This window comes from Acipenser ruthenus, chromosome 13, assembly GCF_902713425.1.
Source record: "Acipenser ruthenus chromosome 13, fAciRut3.2 maternal haplotype, whole genome shotgun sequence".
NCBI lineage: Eukaryota > Metazoa > Chordata > Actinopteri > Acipenseriformes > Acipenseridae > Acipenser > Acipenser ruthenus.
In genome coordinates, this window is record NC_081201.1 from 5,392,493 (window position 1) to 5,412,857 (window position 20,365).

Here is a 20,365-nt window from a genome sequence, read left to right on the forward strand (position 1 = left end):
GATGTACCGTACAGTAGGCTGGTATTGGTGTCTTTACAAGTCTAGAAATTGTAAGAATGAAGCCAGGAAAGCAAACATAACAAAACAGCATTTTAATTCTAAAAATGCACCTGTACAACATAGTGGTAAATTGTAGAAGAAAATTGATCAAATAAAAGTTACAAAAACGAAAAAAAACAAACAAAAAAGAAATAACAGCATTTGAATGGAATACTAGCTCATTTTAAATCAGATACAGCATCAACTAGGAATTCATAAAATTGATAAACTCCTATATATACACATGCTGGAAATATAAAAAAAAAACTTAACAAAAACACACCCCTTGTAAACCAAACTATTTAATAAAGTTCTTATTATAATGCTTCAACCTACAAAAATATTATAATGTGCTTTATGTATATACTGTATCTCCCTCTGAAAGAACACTCCATCGGTTTGGAATCTTGTGCAAATCATCTTTATTAAAAATGTACACATGGCTCTAAGATAACTGTCTCTCAAGATGAGTAATAGAATGCACTGACAAGAACGGTCCATCTCCCAATATTAAAACGCAATGTAAGAAAGTATACATTTACACATCCGTTCTCTCGTCACTGGATAAAAGTACAATATGCTTATTTTTTTTCGTAGTATATTTACATGAGATTTCCTAGCAACATCCAGTTTATTCTTCAGATTCATATGCAAGACTCTTGAAACACATGTATTCAGAGGAAACTAATAAAGGCCTCCATCCACATCAGATACATTGCTTAATGGAAATGTTTTCCTTGGCTGCTTTTTGATGAGTACTTCCCATTCGCCCTGTAGTGATTTTATTGTTATAACTCATTCCCAGGACACGGGATTAAGGCTCACCCAGTGTACTGGTTTTTTAGCGCTAAATGCAATGTGTTGAAAGTAATAGCTCGTCCTGCAACAGAGTGCTGAGTGTGTTTGGTCCCTCTTTGTAATGTTAAGTGTTCTGTTGCTCAGAGAATTTTATTCCATGCAGCACATTGCAACGATGATCCAGCAAGGTGTATCAGCCGTAAGAAACCAACAAAAGCTCTACAAATCACTACAGTGTGAAAGGTAAAATGTAGAAACAGAACAGGCAGCAGACTGTTCTATTCTTGCTTCTCCCAGCAGAGGATGCTCATGTGCCAGACCTATAAGGGGCAGTGATATAAACAAATTGCGATAAATACCGATTGATTTTATTTATTTATTTTTTTACAAAAGATAAACCACTTAACTTGCATATACATGTGCTTTGCTTATCACTGAGAAGTTGCTGAGGACTACTGGCCAACAAGTACACATGTAAATCCCAATTGTTTCAGTGAGAACTATAAAACAAACAAAAAAAAAAAGACGACATCATTCGGTATGTCCATTGTCAACCTGGAATTCGGGTTTCTATTAGGAGCAGAAAGTCTTAAAAACATGATCCAATCCCCTGGCTGTGAAGCAGGTATGCTACACAAAATGATGTGTTTTGTGATACCATGTTTCTCCTACAGAATTCCAACAGCAATGCTCCTTATACGATTGCCGTATACTCAGCAATACTATGAATGGTGATTTCTTCCATGGTGGTTCTATTTCTGCTCCAACACTGGCAACCAAACGCTTTATCAAAGCTAGGGTGAGTGTTAGCAGGCCGACACAGCTCGAACTCCAGATTCCAGTCTTAACGTGGTTTACAACCACGGGTGCCAGGCCGGGTCCATTCGACAAAGGTTGTCCAGGCTGTTGGCTGCTGCCACCAGTGTGTTTACTTTGCTCTCGCCCCCCTCAAACTGGGCCAGGTTGTGAAGCCGGGTCATGATGGCACTGACAGCTTTCTGGACCAGGGACACAAGCTGCTGACTGTCCATGTTCTCCGGCTGCCCGGCAGCTGAGAGTGGCACGGAGGTGTCCTCCTGCGTCTTCTTGTGCCAGGCAATTATTTCATCACGCAGCACGGCCTTCAGAATGCCATCAACCTGCAGGAGAGAGAGAGAGAGAGAGAGAGAGAGAGAGAGAGAGAGAGAGAGAGAGAGAGAGAGAGAGAGAGAGAGAGAGAGAGAGAGAGAGAGAGAGAGAGAGAGAGAGAGAGAGAGAGAGAGAGAGAGAGAGAGAGAGAGAGAGAGAGAGAGAGAGAGAGAGAGAGAGAGAGTCATTATGTCAGGCTAGAAGGTCTTTGAGGCTGCTGGGGACTAGGGCGCCAGTTTGCAGCTGGTTTGTGCACTAGAGGTGGTCACTTGGGAAGCAGATGAACCAGCACCATCGTGGATTCCCGTTTCCCGTTACATCGTTTACATGTCCTTATTGAAAATTGAATATGCAAGTGATCAGTTACAGTACCCACAATCATTGAGACATGCAGCTACACCTCCCCCTTGTACACGTCTGTTGTTGAGTCGTGAACTATCGTGAGTTAAAATAACTGTGGCGAGCGCAGTAAAGAAAAGGAAAGTGGACTCTGAAAACTGGGAGTATAAAGAAGCAGCCAACTCAAAGCCGATGTGTTTAATTTGCAACAAATCCGTGGCTCTTATAAAAAGCAGCAATGTAAAATGCCATTATAGAAAAAAACATTGAAGTTTTGAACAGAACTACCCACAAAATTCAGAGGTAAGCTGCATAAAATGCTTCACTTTCTGCATCGTATCAAACTTCTACCAAGGTGCTTGTTCATTCTCTGACTCGAGAAAAAAAAAAAAAAAATGGAATCGGCGCTGAGGGTTGCTTGGATTTTAGGTAAAAACAAGAAGCCGTTTTCTGACTGAGATGAAAACTGAGATAATTAAATAATGTATGGCTGATGTTGTGGATGCTATGTTTGAAGGGAAACAGAAGTCAAGCTAAAATTAAGCAAATTCCCTTATCTGATTCTACAACAGTACGCAGAAGTGAAATTATTTCAGAAGACTTGCTTTCACAACTTTGCGGACTGCATTTTGGTAGCTGTGGATGAATCATGTGATGCTAGTGATAATGCCCAGCTCATGACATTTGTGAGATTTTACAATGGAGAGATTTCTATGAGGATGTACTTGTCATGACTGCACTTCATGCTCGTACAAGAGGTGAAGATATTTATGAAGCAATAACAGAACTGTTGAGAAGGCAAATCAGTTTGGAGTCTGTCATTTCTATTGCAACTGATGGAGCTCCAGCTTTGATCGGAACAGACAAAGGACTGGTACTGCGTTTTAAAGTGCACCATCCCAGTTTGATCTCATACCACTGCATAATACACCAGTCTATCTTGTGTGCTAACCTTGGAGAAAAATACTCAAGTATTATGGGGAGTGTTATGAAGCCGATTAATTTTCTCCATGTCTCTTCTGCACTTCAGCATCGTCTGCTGAAAGAATTTCTTAGTGAACTTGATGATGTGCTTCCCCATAACAATGTAAGATGGCCTAGTATGAGCAGAATTCTCGAGCAGTTCTGGAGCGTTCAGAAAGAGCTGGAGATGTTCTTAGCAGAGCAGAAGACAGAAAAAGCTAAAAGTGTTTTTAGCGTTTTTGCGTGACCATGACAAAATGGAGATTGCTGCTTTCCTGGCAGATATTACATTTAAATTATTTAAATGTAAAACTGCAGGGAAGAAATCAAACTATTTCTGACCTGACTGAAGCAGTGAGGGCTTTTCAGAGGAAACTGGAGGTGTTCCATTTTGATCTTCAAGACGCATTGCTTCACTTCCCAAAGCTTGTGGAGCACACCAAAGAAGCCACACGAAGTGTTACACGACCATGGTGGCTTCATGCAAAAGCTAATTGACCATTTAAAAGCTTGTTCCCAAGATTTCCGAGTTGGTCAAGAGGTCCTGCTGTGCATGAAATATCCATTTCTGGTGAAAGATACTGGACCGCTTGCTGCGGAGGCCCATCATGCTTTTACCTGGGTAAATGTTGCTGCTCCACAGATGGAGTTAATGAGCTTCAGGAAGATGAAGATTCAGGAAACAAAAAACAATAAACAATGACTGACTGTGACCCTATTCAGTTCTGGACATAAAATATTACTCCAGCTAAATATCCTCTTGTGCAAAAACTAGCAGTCCATCCTAACAATGTTTGGCTCTACATATACCTGTGAATCAGCATTCTCCACCATGAATATGGTGAAGAACAGATACCATACTCGGATCACCGATGAGCATCAGTCTATACGAATGGCCGTCACACCCTTTGTGCCTAATTTCAAAAGGTTGGTCAAAGACAAAAGGTGCCACTTCTCCCATTAACTGTCAACGGATGTAACTCTAATGTAAATAGTTCTGCAAAGTTTGTGAATGGATAGCTGGATGACATCTTCTAAAATGTTCCTTCAGTATTTCCTGCCAGTGAACACTGGTAAGTGGACCTTTACTAAAACTACTTGAGTAACCCTGCTTTATGCTCTTGGGAGCGAGCCATGACTGTGTCACAGGCTCTGCGAGCAGCTTTGATATATTTGATTCAGGTTTCGGGTCTTTAGAAGCAAATACTCATACAGCAATGGTTACATTTCGTACTGACCGATACTGCAAATTCAAGTCACCAGTTAAGATTCCTGTGAAGAGTTGTTTTAACTTGCGAGGAGTAAGAAAATACAGTCTTGCTGATGATTATCTTGCACACTTCCAGCTGGAATAACACTTGGCACCGGACATTCCTTCAGCCCCTGGTTGTTGGCACTCCCCCAGTTTACTCAACCCAACCTCTGCTTTACCACCAAACTCTGGAAAGGATGGCATGCCACATCCTTTCTTCCAAAATAAGCCCCTGACCACAACTCTAAGCAACGTCCTAAAGACTGGAACTGTAAACATGCCAAATGAATTCGAGTTCAGGCAAAATGTTAAGAGCTTTACAGGAATCTGTGCCATGACTGCAAGTTACAAAGTACTATCCAGCACATCATATATACACTTATCTAAAAAAGCTGGATGCATGAAAATTACATTTAATAACTTTCCAAAATATGTTTTTTTTTTTTCCTTTTTGTCCTTTTCATTTTTGCTTGACCCGCAGACAGGAAGGTGATATCTCACCACATCCTATATCCAGCTCTAGTTTTTAACTTTTAAACTAGGGCACCATATGGAGCAGTTATTTAAACATCAGGATATTAAAACGGTTTTAAAATATAAGCAGAAAAGGCTTGCTGCAATGTGATCAGAATTGTAAATCACTAGTCGGCTGTAATCAATATAAAATTACTAGAACTACTGTAGGGGTTTCAGTACAGCTCAATTTTTTTACTATCTTCATGGGTAAAAAAAAATTAAAAAAAAACACAAAAGTAACATGCATCTAGTGACAGCATCACGACACATTTCCCTTGCACCCCAAGGACACAGACCCTGGCTGCCCCCTACCACAGACTTACATTCGCTTGTGATAAGTCAGCCCTATCGGCATGGTTCTCAAAATGTGTTTTGGTCACACAGGAAAGGTTCCGCATTTTAGCTTCTTGCTAATCCTTCCCTTTATTGTTGGCACCTTGCCACGGAAGCGTTTTGGAATGGCTTTCTCTTCGGGCTGGTCTTTTTCCAGATATCCGCATTACAAGGGCCCAGTCCTGGTAGAAACTTGCAGCTTAACCGCCACACGAAAGGCTTAACAATCTGCTTACTTGTCAGTCCGAGCATATTTTTTTTTCTTTCAAAAGACAGGAATTATTAGCCACTACACTGGCTCTGTAAACTATGGTAAAATTATTATAATTTTTTTTTCTTTTAATTTCTCTAGTGTTGACATCCTTGAATTTCTGCTCTGCTGCTCTGGTTTAGGGTCAAGTGCAAACTGAGTATCTCTGATACTAATGCTTGAGGTCTTAGGATTTGAGCTTGTTAAGTCTGCTCTCTGGCTGGAGAGAAGCAGGCTCATCCCAATTTCATTACTTAGGAGGCAGCTGGCTCATACATCCAACCTGGCTACAAAATACCTGACAGGCCAGTCTGCTTCTTGTTCGATACACCCATATTATTTTACTATGGAATACTGTTCTTTTGACTCATTTCGCTTTCAAACCACTCTTACAGCATTATAAGACTGCAGGTTTGGCTTTCTTAAAAAAAAAAAAAAAAAAAGTAGTAATGATGAGGGTCTCTTGGGGTCGCGTTAAATATTTGTGTAGCCCGTCGATACCACCACCCCCCTTATTTATCACTCCTTTGCCGTCTTACTGGCGCTTCTGTCTGTACTAGGGGATAAAGGGAAGAATCGCTGGAGAATTCTCGCCTGTTTTATGCCCAAGCCTTTGTTCTGGCACTCATGAATGGTTGTGCTAATGAGGCAAAGAGGATAACTGTTCATTTGCAGACATTGCTTGATGTGATGTAGTTCTAAATCCACCACCTTGGGGTTATTTAGACTAAAAAGAAGCTATCTAACCGGTACGCTTGGGAGATCATGTGCATTATTATGGATTACTTTTGAAACTGCAACAAAGTCATGAAATATTAAAAGATGTCCTAGCAGTATTCAAACATTCCTTTAACGAGTATTAACATATTGAAAAGTTGAAGGTGAAACGGGCCTTTTTTTATAATAAAACCCCATTATTAAAACACATAAAAAGCTATAAAATGCTTCCCCAAGAATGTCACTCACAACATAATGCACCAAATCAAAGTCTATGTTACTGACTAGAAACCTCAACAACTTTCTTGCCAACTAAAGTGAAGTTTATGTGAAGTCGCACCTGGATAGCAGTGTGGCTGACTAAGAGCAGGAACACCCAGAGAAAGCTGAGAAAACAGATTTGAAACAGATACGGAATGACAACTTCTCACCTCACAGCTGCATACTGTGTTGAGTTATTAAACAAACCACTTGACAGCTGGCACTGTCAGCATTGTGACAAGGTCCCTGAAGAGCCCAGTTTCCAAGCTGATGATCACACCAAGATGTATCTCATGAACCAATGTACAAAAGTTGTCTCCCTTGTGAATGACGTTCCATCCTTGGGGGAGCCTATCTATCAACTCTGGCTAAAGGCATGCGAAGAAGCATACTTGAATTCTCCAAAATGTTGGGGTTCGGACCAAATTTAATCCACAGGGTAGAGCTTTAGCGCAAAAACACACACACACACACACACACACACACACACACACACACTAAAGTAATTTCCATCCTCTTCCATTACTCTTTATGTTGGTTTACAATATTTTGTTAATAGTTTTCTAATCTCACGGTCCTATTAGTGAACATAAAACAAAAAAAAATGCATGAACCTTGAGGGTATGAATTTGTAGTGCATATCCCTGCCTACCTTGAAGTTGGGCTGAGCAAAGCAGCGAGCGACGGCAATCATGGAGGCTGTGAGAGGGCCGGACACCCCGATGGTGGTCAGGAATTCAGAGATGTTGGGAGTCAACCGGAATGGAACAGGCCGGTTGGCATCCAGGTCCCCAGTGGCGTCATTGATGTCAAATCGGAAATACGCAACATTGAGCTTGCCAGTGTCCTGCCAGGGCAAAAACAAGCAGGGTGAGTTTTACTACAAACGTATTATAAAAAAATCTGGATTCCTCTCCCTACTTGAAATACATGTGTTGATATATACCAGCAGGGATTTACTAGTCGAACACAACTGGTTATCTTTCCAAATATATTGTGTTTAAATGTCACAGTACTGAGAAAAGGTTCAGATACCTGGCTTGCATAGTAAACACACGTGGTTTTCCTTTAAGGTCTGAGAAGGTGTTGCTTTTATTAAGATCTTTACTAACTTGTAGGGTAATGGCTTCGCTTAAATGTAGTGTTGTCTAGGGGAGATATACATGTACCGCTTGAAAAGCATTGATCGTTCAGTATAACATGGCTATTTAAAAAAGGCAAGCGAGTACAAAGACCTGACCTTTAAAACTGAAATCTGGGCTGCAGTACAGTACAATAATTACATAAAACCACTCTTCTTTTTTCAATAAAAAAAAAGATAAGGTGCTATTTGAAGGCGGCATGCCATTTTGACAGCTATATAAAAAGGTGTTTAATGTTATTTACCCTGCTGGCCCAGAGCTCTGTAGGTCAAGTGCTACCCGAGGAGACGCTGATAACAGGAATGTCAACTTGGCGTTGTGCTCCCAGCAAGTCGTCTATTAAATACCGAGCTCTATTAATGTAATAACTACAACAGAAGCATTTCACTCCATGAAACAGGATACTAAATGCTTCCCGCTGCACACGAAGGGGAGAAAATAAAAACTCTTAAATATATATTTTTCTGTTAGCTGAGAGTTTAGAAATGATGTAGCTGAATTGAATGTCACAAAAGTCCCTAGTAAACTGTAATACATAAGTTGCAACATTATGATTTTATTATTTCAAGCATTATTTTTTTATTTTTTATGAAATATATATCACTGGATATCCAATCTTTCTGCATTTAAAAAAAAAAAAAAAAAAAACTGCTGATTGATTGAATTTTAAATCTACCAAAGATGTCTAAAATGGTAACCTTTCAATCCACCCACGCACTTAAAAAACAACAGTGGTGTATTGATTAATTGCATATTGGGGAATTATGATTAATAACAACATAAAAGGAAGACTGTGTATTGCATTACACCACCACTAGATGAACTGCTCAGCGACTTGTTCTTGAATGATGATTGATTCATAATTTTTTGCTGATTGAAATGCATGTTTCACCACATCTCAAGGGATCTTATTACACATTACAAGTAATAAATCAGGGCCATCAAATGTATTACGATACCAAATCAACACCCTCCTCGCCCTCCGTCTTTTTAACTGATGCAACAAAACTCAAAAGGGTTTAATAACAAAAAGTTTGCAGATAAAGCGCTCCTTAACCCTACAATCTAAAACACTGTCTACTTCAAAAATGCACAAACCCTTGATTAGTGTTTTGTCTGAATGGAGTACGAGTTCTCGGAGGTCTCAGAGTGCTCGGATAGAACCCAAGATGGGGGCCAGTGTGAGCAATTGCACAACAAACTCTGTGTGCAAATTATACTTTGAGTACAAAAGCAGCACTTTAACTCAGTTTAGTATTCCACACATCATTAAATCAAACTGGGCTTCAGTGTTTAACAATGGAGGTTGCTACAGCTGTAGCGTTCCAGCTGGGTTCACCTTTGACACGTCCACTTCCTCCCTGGTAGGAGACAACGAGGTTGTAGCTAAAAATAGCACACCTATATTTATGGCCTAGAAATACAGGCCTTTGCTAGGTCACGTTTCAATCTGCTTGGCTGAGGTTATTACATATACAGCTTGATGGGGAGACACAGGTGTAACTTGATTACACCTCTTCTTAGGTCTTAGGGTATTATACAAAAGCTTTTTTCCGACATAAAACATATAGCACCTAATCGTCAATCATTCATGTAGCCTTCCTGTGATTCGTCTCTTTTTAATGGGATCTGTACCAAGTAATGCACTGGAAGAGGCTTAGTATTAAAGTCCAGATGCCCATTGCTAGCCAGTTTAATCCTCGGTAGCTGAAATGGATTAAGATCAGGAGCATCAGGATTGTTTGACAGTATCATTTCAAATAATTACTTTTAGACACAGTCATTGCCCAACAGGATTTACAGACTTGCGGCGAATGTACTTGTGTAGATGATATCTGGTATATTAATTCTGTTTAATTGGATCCTATATGGTTTCTCCAAAACCACATATTTTCAAGTAAATACATGCAACTATATATATATATATATATATATATTATATATATATATATATATATACATATATACACACACACACACACACACACACACACACACACACACACACACATATATATATATATACACACACACACAAATCTATCTATCTATCCACACATGCACACACATTTTAACTTTTTATTTTAGCCGACGAGGTGTTCACTTTTGGCAGCAATGCACTAGCAAGTCACAGGGCAGTGACATCAGCCCCCTAGCAATAAGTCTCCAATGTTGGGAATAGATTATTTCAATGCAGCGGGTTTGTGCATTTGAGGAGGGAGAGGAACTCCTGAAATTAATTGGAGACTTAAGTAGATGTGAAGCAATTACCCTCCGCAGTATGAATTAAAAAGGTGTGTTGCTTTTTTATACGAAAAATGAGAAAAAGCAAGGTTGCTTAGAGGATTTATATTGGACCCTGACGCCCCCTGATAAAATGAGGGAGTGGTTGTACAGTATAGGGTTGGAACAATAATCGATTATCGTGATATTATCGATAATGTTTTTGCATCGATAATTGTATTGCGTTGAAAAATAATTATCGATAATCATTTTATCGTCCGTTACCCACTATGATATGCTTGTGTGTAACAGTAACTCTGCATTGAAGCATTAAGACAGGACTTAACTGTCTGCGTGAGGCGCAACACGTGATCTGTGCGCGCTGCGTAGTGGGAAGTTGTAACATGTGACGTAAGATTCACGGAGTAAAGGCAAACGTTTGAGCTAATGGCGATGGCAACTGCAGAAACTACGAAACCTTCCGAAAAGATTTTAGAAAAAAGAAACAGCATCAGTCCTGTGTGGCAGTTTTTTTGGAGTGACAGAAAGTGATCCGCAAGGCAATAAGCCCGTCTGTAGGCAGTATGGAAAAGCTGATATTTTTTAATCGCAATTTATAATTTGTTTGTTTGTTTTTTTTTAAACACTTTTTTTGATAAGTAGCCTATATTTCAAAAGTTTAAAAGCTACTAAAGATTTGGTTATATTTAGGGGTCTACTTAAATCGCGGTAAATTTACGTATTTTTCACGGCTATGTTGCGGAATAAAATTAGGATTTCGAGGTCATTTCGCGGACCTGTTTAAACATTAAATAAACCCAAGTAGACAGTATTTCAGAACACTATAAAGCCTAAAAATAGTTGTACTTGCTTCATTTCTAAAACAGAGTGCTGTCATTTGTTAAAGGCGAGTATGCAGCATCCCCCTGCAGTTGACTTGCCCATACATTGAGACTGCGCTTTCTGCATCCACTGAATTGCTGGAAGTTAAGGCAAAGCCTGCCAAGTTATAAAGATGTGGAAATCAATTAGAAACAGCCCCAAAACTCGGTTACACAAGGGCATCTGGCATACTTTAATGAAGGCAATGTATGCAGCACGTTCGTTGTCATGTTATTTGTCCCAATAATTTATTTTATTAGTACCGAGTCAAAACAAAGAAGACGTGGCTATTCGGGTCTAAATTTCCAACTGTAATGTAAGCAGCAGGTTGAAGCGAGGTGGCTGTGCTAGATCGTTTTAGTACTGATTTAACTTGCAGACAGGAATACTTCTTGTCTGCACTGACTTTTCAGTTTGGTTTCTGAAAGCTGTTTATTTTACGTTTTGTTCAGCAGCCTCTGAAGTAGCCGTTTGTTTAATGCGTGATTTTGAAGCTATATAGCGATCGATCGTACTTTCTCCAAATTCACATTAAGATATGGAAAACAATTACCTCAGTCTGCATGTAGTTTCTTTGTGAAATATCTTTAAACGATCATCAGCCGAAATATACTTTGCTTTTTTTGTCGTCCATTTCTACTATTTTCCCTCCAATGCTGAAAACTAGATTTTTTTTTAGCAACCTAAATGAAAACAATGCAACTTTGTCCCGCCCCCTCCTGCACAGTACAGATCACATAAAATCAGTAAAGACGCACTGATAGGCTGAAAACTTTGTCATTTGAATAGTAAACAAGAACGTTAACTGCTTTGGAGAAATTATTTTGTAAATGTTACTTGTGGACATTTTTTTTTTTTTTTTGCTTAAGTGCAATGCACACGGGACGCCGAAGGAATAAAAATGGGCTATCTACAGAAGGAAGATACGTAGTTTGCGTCACTTGTGTTGTACAGTAGTTCATTTAAACAAGTTTTCTTTTTTTTTTCCTCACCGTACTTGTTTGTATGCATTGGCCCCTAAGAGGTGAATTTCGCGGTGACCCCTCAATTTCACGATTTCCGCGAAATCGCGAATTAGGTAGGTCCCTAGTTATATTATTTGTGCTTTTTTGTAACCAACCATTGTTTCATAACTTTTATTAAAGATGCTGTTTTTTTTGAAAATTGTCTCGTTTTATTTCTTCTAAACTCGTAGAGGCAGTTGTCATATATAGCTTTAAATTTGCTAAATTCCAAGACATTTTACATGTTATTTTTTCAGCCGATAATCATGATTATCGTGATAATTTACAGCCGATAATCGATAACTGAAAATGTCATTATCGTCCAACCCTAGTACAGTATTTGTTAGCGTATTCGATATACAGCGGATTTATATTGGACCCCGACACCCGCGATATATGGAGTGGGTGAGATAGATAGATAGATAGATAGATAGATAGATAGATGTGTGTGTTTCATTAGACAGCATTTTAAGTTAAAGATTTGTTGAGAGAGAGAGAGAGAGAGAGAGAGAGAGAGAGAGAGAGAGAGAGAGAGAGAGAGAGAGAGAGAGAGAGAGAGAGAGAGAGAGAGAGAGAGAGAGAGAGAGAGAGAGAGAGAGAGAGAGAGAGAGAGAGAGAGAGAGAGAGATGGTGACCTAGAAACTAAATCTCTCTCTATACAGATGGTGTGTGTGTGTGTGAACCTTATATATACATACATACATGAAACGATGCACAACACCACACCTGGGCAATCTGCAGCATCTCCGGGTTGAGCCGATTCAAGTGCAGCACAAACTCAGCTAGTCCGATGAGCGCTAGCTGGATGGTGAACATCTTGCGGAAGGTCCAGTAATCCGTGGCATTGGGGAAGGTGTGCAGTGCCCATTCCTTCAGCATGCTGCGTGGTACCATGTTCCCCTGCACCTCCTTCAGGATGTCCCGCAGAACCTGGAGACACACAGCGGGGCAATGAGAAACCAGTTTCTTTCTGCTCTCCTTCAAACATCCCTGTACATCTACATATACAGGGCATACTCACAACACTAGGGAAGGGTGATTATAAACATTCTCTTAGGTTGAACAGCCGTTTGAAGAATAAACTAATTAACCCTAAACAGTTACGTTTTCATGAACTGATTTTTTTTTAAATAAAAATGGTCCTGATTTGCATGTTTAATGTAATAGTTTTACCATCAATGTGAAAGCTGCTGTAGTACCTTAATTATAACATTACTTCAGCAGTGTATGACGCAAGAGTGTCTCTAGGGTATGATGAACAGTATCCTTCCAACTTGTGAAAATTGCTGCAAGCACTGTTACAAACTTCCAAAAGATTAATTTCATTTCAGGATTAAAACACTTGGTTATCACCAAGTTGTACATCCCTACAGAATCAAGGAAACAGATTTTGCGTTTCCAGTTTTTTTTTCTTCTACTATTCAGATACTGCATTTACAAAAGATGATGCTGTACCATAACAAGACAAAGGTAAAATGTATTAACATTATCATCTTGATAATAATTATCAGCCTCCCTGTAGCATCCCTCGTAGGTGACGCAGAAAGACAGACAGTCTTGATACTAACAATCAGAAAATAAATTCCTCTGACTGTTGGCCCCAAAGGCAGGGAACCGTGGAGAAAGGGTTGAGACTTGGAGCAGAGAGACGTGCAGATAAAAGGAAGAGGAATGAAGAATGAACAGAATCCCGTAGATGCAGGTATGTGGGGCAGGCTCAGAGCCACGATGCACGTATAGATAAGGTGGCAAGGGAATGAATTGCAAGCATGCCTAGCCTTCAGGTCACTCATCATACTCTTAGCCAGGCACAACAGGGGCTTTTTATACCAGAGGGCTGGTGTTAGACGGCCGGGGAAATGTGAACCGTACAAACCAAAAAAAAATAAATAAATAACACAGACAAAGCGGCACTGCATCAAGCTTGTGTGATTTGATACGGCTGTGGCTATTAACAAGGATTAAACAATCTTGTTCAACAGTGCAGTCGTGGAACTATTTCAGTCCAATTAAAATACCCTTAAAATTCCTTACAGGACACTCTGGAGTTTGAATAATTCCCCTGTCCCACAACAGGACGGTCCAGTATGTGGAAAGCATGCGGCAAGCTTCTGTGCAGCGTTCTTCTAAGATGGATTAGGACTAGAGACAACATCTATCTTTTTTCTGTTTGTTTTTGTTTTTTTAATATAGCAAGGGTGAAGACAGTTTATAGGTACGTAGTGCAATTTAAACCTACCATTAAGGACTTATAATCAATGATCACATAGTGTGTGTGTGTGTGTGTGTGTGTGTGTGTGTGTGTGTGTGTGTGTGTAGGCATGCATGCTTCAGGGAAGATCAGAAACCAGGCAGTTTTTTGTATTCCCTAATAGAATTACCAAGGCACTCTGGGATTGCCCATGCATTTTAACACTGGAGAGCAGAAGATGAGATTTTATCTGTGTATTGTGAATTGAAATACCTGGTGGCTGGCCTGCGTGCCTCGGGCTTGGACTGTAGCCAGCCTGTCGTAGTAGCGCGAGATGGGGTTGTCGTGCTCGATGCCTTTCTTGGCGCAGCGCTGCTTGTAGATTTCGACCAAGGAGAGCGAGGAAGGGTTGTCCTCAACAAGACGCATCTGGGGAGAGACTGCGACAACGCGGGGCACTGGGGAGGGGGCAAAACAAAATGAAAGAATTAAAATGTAACTTGTTGAATGAACTAAGCAAAACTAGCCCTCAAGTATATATATATATATATATATATATATATATATATATATATATATATATATATATATATATATATAGAAAAGGCAGTCAAACATTAATGAAATGATGAAAATAATCAAGTCGTGTCAACAAGAACGAGCCAATTCAATTTCAGGTCTCCTGGAGTCCAAAATCCCCTCTTGATCTCTGAGGAAATCAAGTCCTAAGCAAACACTGGGCCCCATGTAAATACACACTTGAGAAATGACAAAAAGAAGCAGAAGAGAAGTAGAACAAAAAAACTTCCTAAAAACACAAGATTCTCTTGAGCTTTAGGATATCATTTGTTTTTGTACAATATATACTTGACAAAAAGCAATACATTTTATTTTACATGCTGAAAAATATCAATAAAAGGCTTCTTCTTATGAGCGGACCTACGTATAGTACCTACATCTGGTATTTGCATCATACTAGGCATGTACATTTTTTTTTTGTTTGCAAACACTTTGTATTTAAATCCGTATCCACCCAGAGTATCAAGCAGCTGCTTTCTTTATTCTCGTGGCTTTTGTATCCTCCAGATAACGATTATTCGACTTGTCCCTGCTGTTTGCCGAGGTAACTAGGACTCGGATGAAGATTCCTGACCTCAATTTTACATTTTTGCTCATGCTTTATTAAAAAGCTCCCAGCAAATATGATATTCATGGCAAATGTGACCTGAACTGACTACTGGTAAAATTGCCATTCCTGCTAAGTCTTAAGCTGGAGCAAACGCTAAACCCCCCTTTGCATCAGAAGTTGAGAGGAGCCAAAGGTGTCATAATATAAAAAATATAAAAAAGCAGGTCTTTCTACTTCAAGAATAGATCTTGCTCCTTTACCCCTCTTGAGAGTCACAAGGGTACATGCCTTCCATGTCCAACATACCAACACACTCTAACAGCAAGCAGCTTACAGATTAGTTCTACTGGTTTAAATGCTATTTGGAACCCAGTACTGACAATAAAAGGCCCACTCATAACTTTGAAACTATAAATGTAGCCATAAAGAGTTTATACAAATGGCTCACTGGATTACACCTCCATGGATTGCTCCATCTGGAAAGAGTTATATTGTAAAAACATGGCAGAACATCAGGTGTAGCCATGAAAGCATTTTTAGGGGAATTACAAGAGGCCACTGATGTTCAATACTGACTGGGGAAGGTGGCTCACAGCAGTGTGAATCGCATAAGGGGGACACAACGAAAGGTGATAAACAGACAGCCAATGAGCAGTGTTACCTGTGAAGAAGAGGTGCCTCTTGGTGGTCTCCTTCCTCTTCTCCAGACAGGGGTTGAGCAGCCGCAGGAGCTGCAGGACTCGCTCTTCTCGACGGGACTCAGTCAGGCAGGCATCGTTCATCACCAGGTACGGGTAGATCTTCCCATTGTGGCCTCGGATGTAGAGTCTGCGAGCGGCCGTGTTGTGCTTCTGAACGATCTCCACTCTCGGCATGAACCTGGGAGAGAGCACATTAAAGTACATACCCGTCAAGAAAGAAAAAGAAAGAAAGAAAGAAAGAAAGAAAGAAAAATGGAGATCATTACTTGTTTGCAGTGGTGACCTAGAAACAAAGAAATCCCAAATTAATATCCTTTAGTTAATCTTAACGCAGCAGTGGCAGCTTGTGCTTACCTAGCGATCTATATGTGAAGACTGCCTGCCAGTCTGTCTTTACATGGCTGTACTGATGCAATACAGTGCTGTGTCTGGTCTTTACCTGGCGATCTTGATGTAGTAGTGCGTGGGCTTGGGCATGAGAAACTCCCCGGGGATCTCCACCTCGGCGGTCTGGGCAGAGAAGTTGCTCAGGAAGCGGCACTTCTCCTCGATGAGGAAGAATTTGGGCAGCTGCTTGGTCTTGGCCTCCAGGATCTTGATCCACTTCTTCAGCTTGGAGATGAGGTTGTGCAGCTTCATGGAGCCTGGCACGCTGAAATCAAAGTCTATCCATGGGGGAGAAGAGAAGAGAAAGGGGTTCATCATAACTGCTGGATCAGATGAACAATTGATCTGATCTTAGTCTAAGCTCACAAAAAATATATAACATGTGTGGTGTTCAATTGCCCAAAAATATACCTTGTGCTCCCTCAAAGTACTGCGAGTTGTTCGGCTTTGAAAAAAAAAAAAAAAAAAACGATCAAAGCGTCAGTGCTGACTCGTCCCTTACATATTGATACAGGTAATGCTGTTTCGTAGCAGATGCAGCACGTTAACACCAAGATATTTCAAATGAGCTGGAACCTGCAGTCAGTTTGAACACATAGTAATAATTTGTTGTGTTAAACAATCGTTTAACAAAAACAAATTGCTTACTGATGATAGTATATGGCCAGGAGAACAAAATAAATAACCAGTTTAGTTTTTCAGCTGAATGCAGACACAACCATAGCCTGCATCTCTGTAGTGCTTTCTTGCAATATTTGTTAGATACGAAAAATGTGGAGCCACACCATTCAACACAAATATAATTTCAGAGGATAAGTAAATAAGGGTTAGCTTCATTAGGTAGCTTTAGTTTTGAAAGTAAAGGAGGGCCAGATTATTTCAAATACGTCAAATTTGGAGAACCATTGAACCCTATTTGGCTTGCTGACTCAGCATGGGGATAAACGTGGATTAGGACAGGAAAACAATACATAATTTACTGCTAATGCAGCACAAAAAACGTATTTTGGTGGAAGCTTATTAATGGATCCCACATGCTAGCCGCAGACTGGGTTAAAGGTTTGCCTGTGATAAGGCTGTCAGTGGAGAGGTTGCTTTTTATTGCCTGCTACCTGTACTGTCCCAAATCAATTCTACATATATACTACACATTCAATGCTTTAAAATGATTCGACTATTGCTATATACTTATCGTGCACACCAAGTCTTTTTTACTTTGTATTTATTTTTTAAATGTCACACACACAGGTAGCATTCAGGCAGGAAAAGAAATCAGTATTTCCTCAAGCCAGAATCCTGTAGTTCATATCACATCAGCAAGCTGCCTGGCTACCTGTCAGACCCCAATATGGGAGGTCTCCTGATTCCAACTGCTCATGTCACACCAGGCCGCTGGTGTCACTCTGCATGGTGCTGTGCCAGGATTAAGCACTGCAATAGGTGCCCCTCAGAGTGTGAGAAGAATCTGGGTTGAGCATGGAGCCCGCGAGTCATCTACAGAACTCAGCGACACATCTAGCAGTGTGGTCCACAGATGTGACTCAGGCCTGATTTACTTTCAGTGCAATATTTAATTAGAAACTCAATGAGGCAGTTCCCCCTCTTAGGTTAAATGCATTTTGGCAAGGCATTCTATTCTAAACTACGTTCACACTCAGAAAAAAATAATAAAAATGTAGCAAATATTGCATTGTAATAGAACTTTTACAAAACAGGCCTCAAAAAAGAAGACTAAGGCAGCCACTGTAGGTCCTGTTCTCAGGAGGTGGCAAAAGTAAAAATACTTCTGGTGTCTGACAAGAGCATCTTCCATCATTTCAGAAACACAAAAAACAAATGACAGTGAAACAAAGTTGGCTTTCTGTGCTGAGCGCACACAGACCTCCCCCACTCCGCCTCAATCATGGGCAACAGTAATCTCAGTGGAGTATGTGTAGTCTTAACAGCATACATCAACACAGAACAACGCCTGGCCAAGCTTGTGATGAACGATGAACTCAGGAGTCTGAACACTATTGAAATCCATACCTAGCACTGAACTGGTTTATAAGACTGAAGAGAATACTGTCATCAATAACCCCCTGTCTTATTACAGACTCTTGTTGGGAAGCTTTCTGTCCAGTCGAATGTTTTGCTTTTGTATCAAATTAAATAAATAAATCTAAAAAGCATAAGAATAATGAATATAAAATGACAATTAACACAATAATAATAATAATAATAATAATAATAAAGCATATATATTTATCATCTTCAGACTAAATCGTCCAATTGTATTCTGCTTCAAACAATGTAAATGGATTAACCTCTGTGAGACAAAGACGCATGCAATTAAGTTAGAACAAAGAACTTGCTATGTACATGATACACCCCCAGGCAGTTTATCTGGAAATTGTAAAAAAATCGGCACCAGAAGCCTGCTTTGGAAACAGTGTAAATTAATTTCCAGATCGTCTTTAATGCAAAAAGGGAGTAGGCAAGGGCAAACTGGTACATTCACAGCCCAGGTTTTCATTTTAAAAGTTGATGGATTCTTTATTATAAAACACATTATTTTGAAATCAGGAAAAGAATGCTCTACATGGAGAATATTCATTCAGTTGAATTTTTTTATGATACGCAACTTTTTTTTTCTTACAGGGGTTGTAGCTAATAAAATGAAATCGTATAGTTTTTAACTGTTTTACACTTCCTAGTCACTACGTGGGTCTGTATCAGTTTTATTAGAAACAAATATTAACCATGAATTTTCATTTTTAGATTTAAAAAATTTGGTAGCATGCCAAGTTCATGAAAGTTCTGTGGCTAGCCTTACTTTCAAGTAGTCAGAAACACCTTGAGACCCGAATTAAAAAAGAACTAAGAAGTGCAATACGACTCCTATTGCATAACAGTTTCACCCATTCGAGGCTTTAATACAAGCTTGTTTAGCCACAGTGTATAGGTAACAACCTCAGGTGTGTCTTATAAAACCCGGATTGGATCAAACTGTTATGCAATGGGATCCTTATTTCCAGCCCTGAAGTGTAAGAGATACCTGAAATCAAATACAGTTTTCTTTAACCTATTATAGCACCAGATTTTTTTTTTTTTTTAATGAAAATATATGGGTTTACAATAACATGTGATTCTTTCAGAACAGCACATGTAAGACCTACATAGCAAATGGGCAGCTACGATTTCTGGAATCATTTCATTAGCTAGAACCCTTTTAACTGTAATGTTACACAATGAAAACTTACTGGTTGGCTATTGTAATGCTGCCCTATTTTTCTCCTCATTATAATCATTTTAGGAGAAGAAATTTACATAGCCTGAGTTGTCTTAATGAGCCAGGAAAAAAAATAATTTGCCATCCACTTACACACAAAAGCAGCTAATTTTTCATTTTCTATATTAATGCCTCCCTATATTAATACCCTTGAAGCTAGGACACCCTTCTGTGCTATACCCAGGGGGAGTGAGTATGATGTGAATCCCTGATGGAGTTCAGTTCATAATCTTAAAAACCAGTATGTACTTAAACTTTCTTAGGTGGAATGATAACACTAATGTCATGATATGATACATAGCCTGATATGCATCGCAATACATGCAATGGTCCTGATGGGCTACTTGTATGATGCTTGACACTATCAAATTATCATTTAAATGATGGACTATTTGATATGTATTCATACCAACTACAATGCATAAAATGCATTGCGAGAAAGTGAACAAAGTTCATGACATTTGTTGTAGATCCAAGTTACCCAAAAAAACAAGAAACCGGATCAATGCTAATTATTTGATAGTCATCATAAGACGATATTGTGTGATACAATGCATCTTTACAATAAAAGCACTGCAGCAAAAACAAGAGAGACAGCAAGCTTAACTGATTTTAATTTACTTAAAATAGACCTCACAGATTTTGTAGGACCCAGAAATTGATCTATTAGATACCTGGCTATACTATATTAAATAGTATTCACAAAAGCATGTTGAAATGATCACCATTATTGTCGTAAATCACGCTACTGCACAAGAACCCACCTTTGTTTTCAACTTCATTATAGCATGTCTACAGAATTTGTGCTCAATTAGCATCTGTGTAAGTTCCTTCTTCAA

The 20,365-nt window shown here is 39.4% G+C and overlaps 1 protein-coding gene across 13 annotated transcripts in view; it reads right to left on the reverse strand.

Moving 5' to 3' along the window:
- Positions 1-297: 297 nt before the first annotated feature.
- The window catches only part of LOC117418401 (transformation/transcription domain-associated protein-like), a 93,044-nt gene continuing 72,976 nt past the window's right edge, over positions 298-20,365 (reverse strand). For 9 of the 13 annotated variants that reach the window (XM_059035517.1, XM_059035515.1, XM_059035511.1 and 6 more), the window contains 6 exons: positions 16,308-16,533; positions 15,829-16,046; positions 14,312-14,496; positions 12,550-12,777; positions 7,249-7,443; positions 298-1,976 (listed from right to left, as the gene is read on the reverse strand). In XM_059035517.1, coding sequence (XP_058891500.1) covers positions 1,692-1,976; positions 7,249-7,443; positions 12,550-12,777; positions 14,312-14,496; positions 15,829-16,046; positions 16,308-16,533 — 1,337 coding nt within the window. In that variant the 3' untranslated portion in view covers positions 298-1,691. The remainder of the gene's footprint in view (positions 1,977-7,248; positions 7,444-12,549; positions 12,778-14,311; positions 14,497-15,828; positions 16,047-16,307; positions 16,534-20,365) is intronic. The other 4 variants (XM_034031402.3, XM_034031400.3, XM_034031401.3 and 1 more) reach the window with 1 other exon arrangement.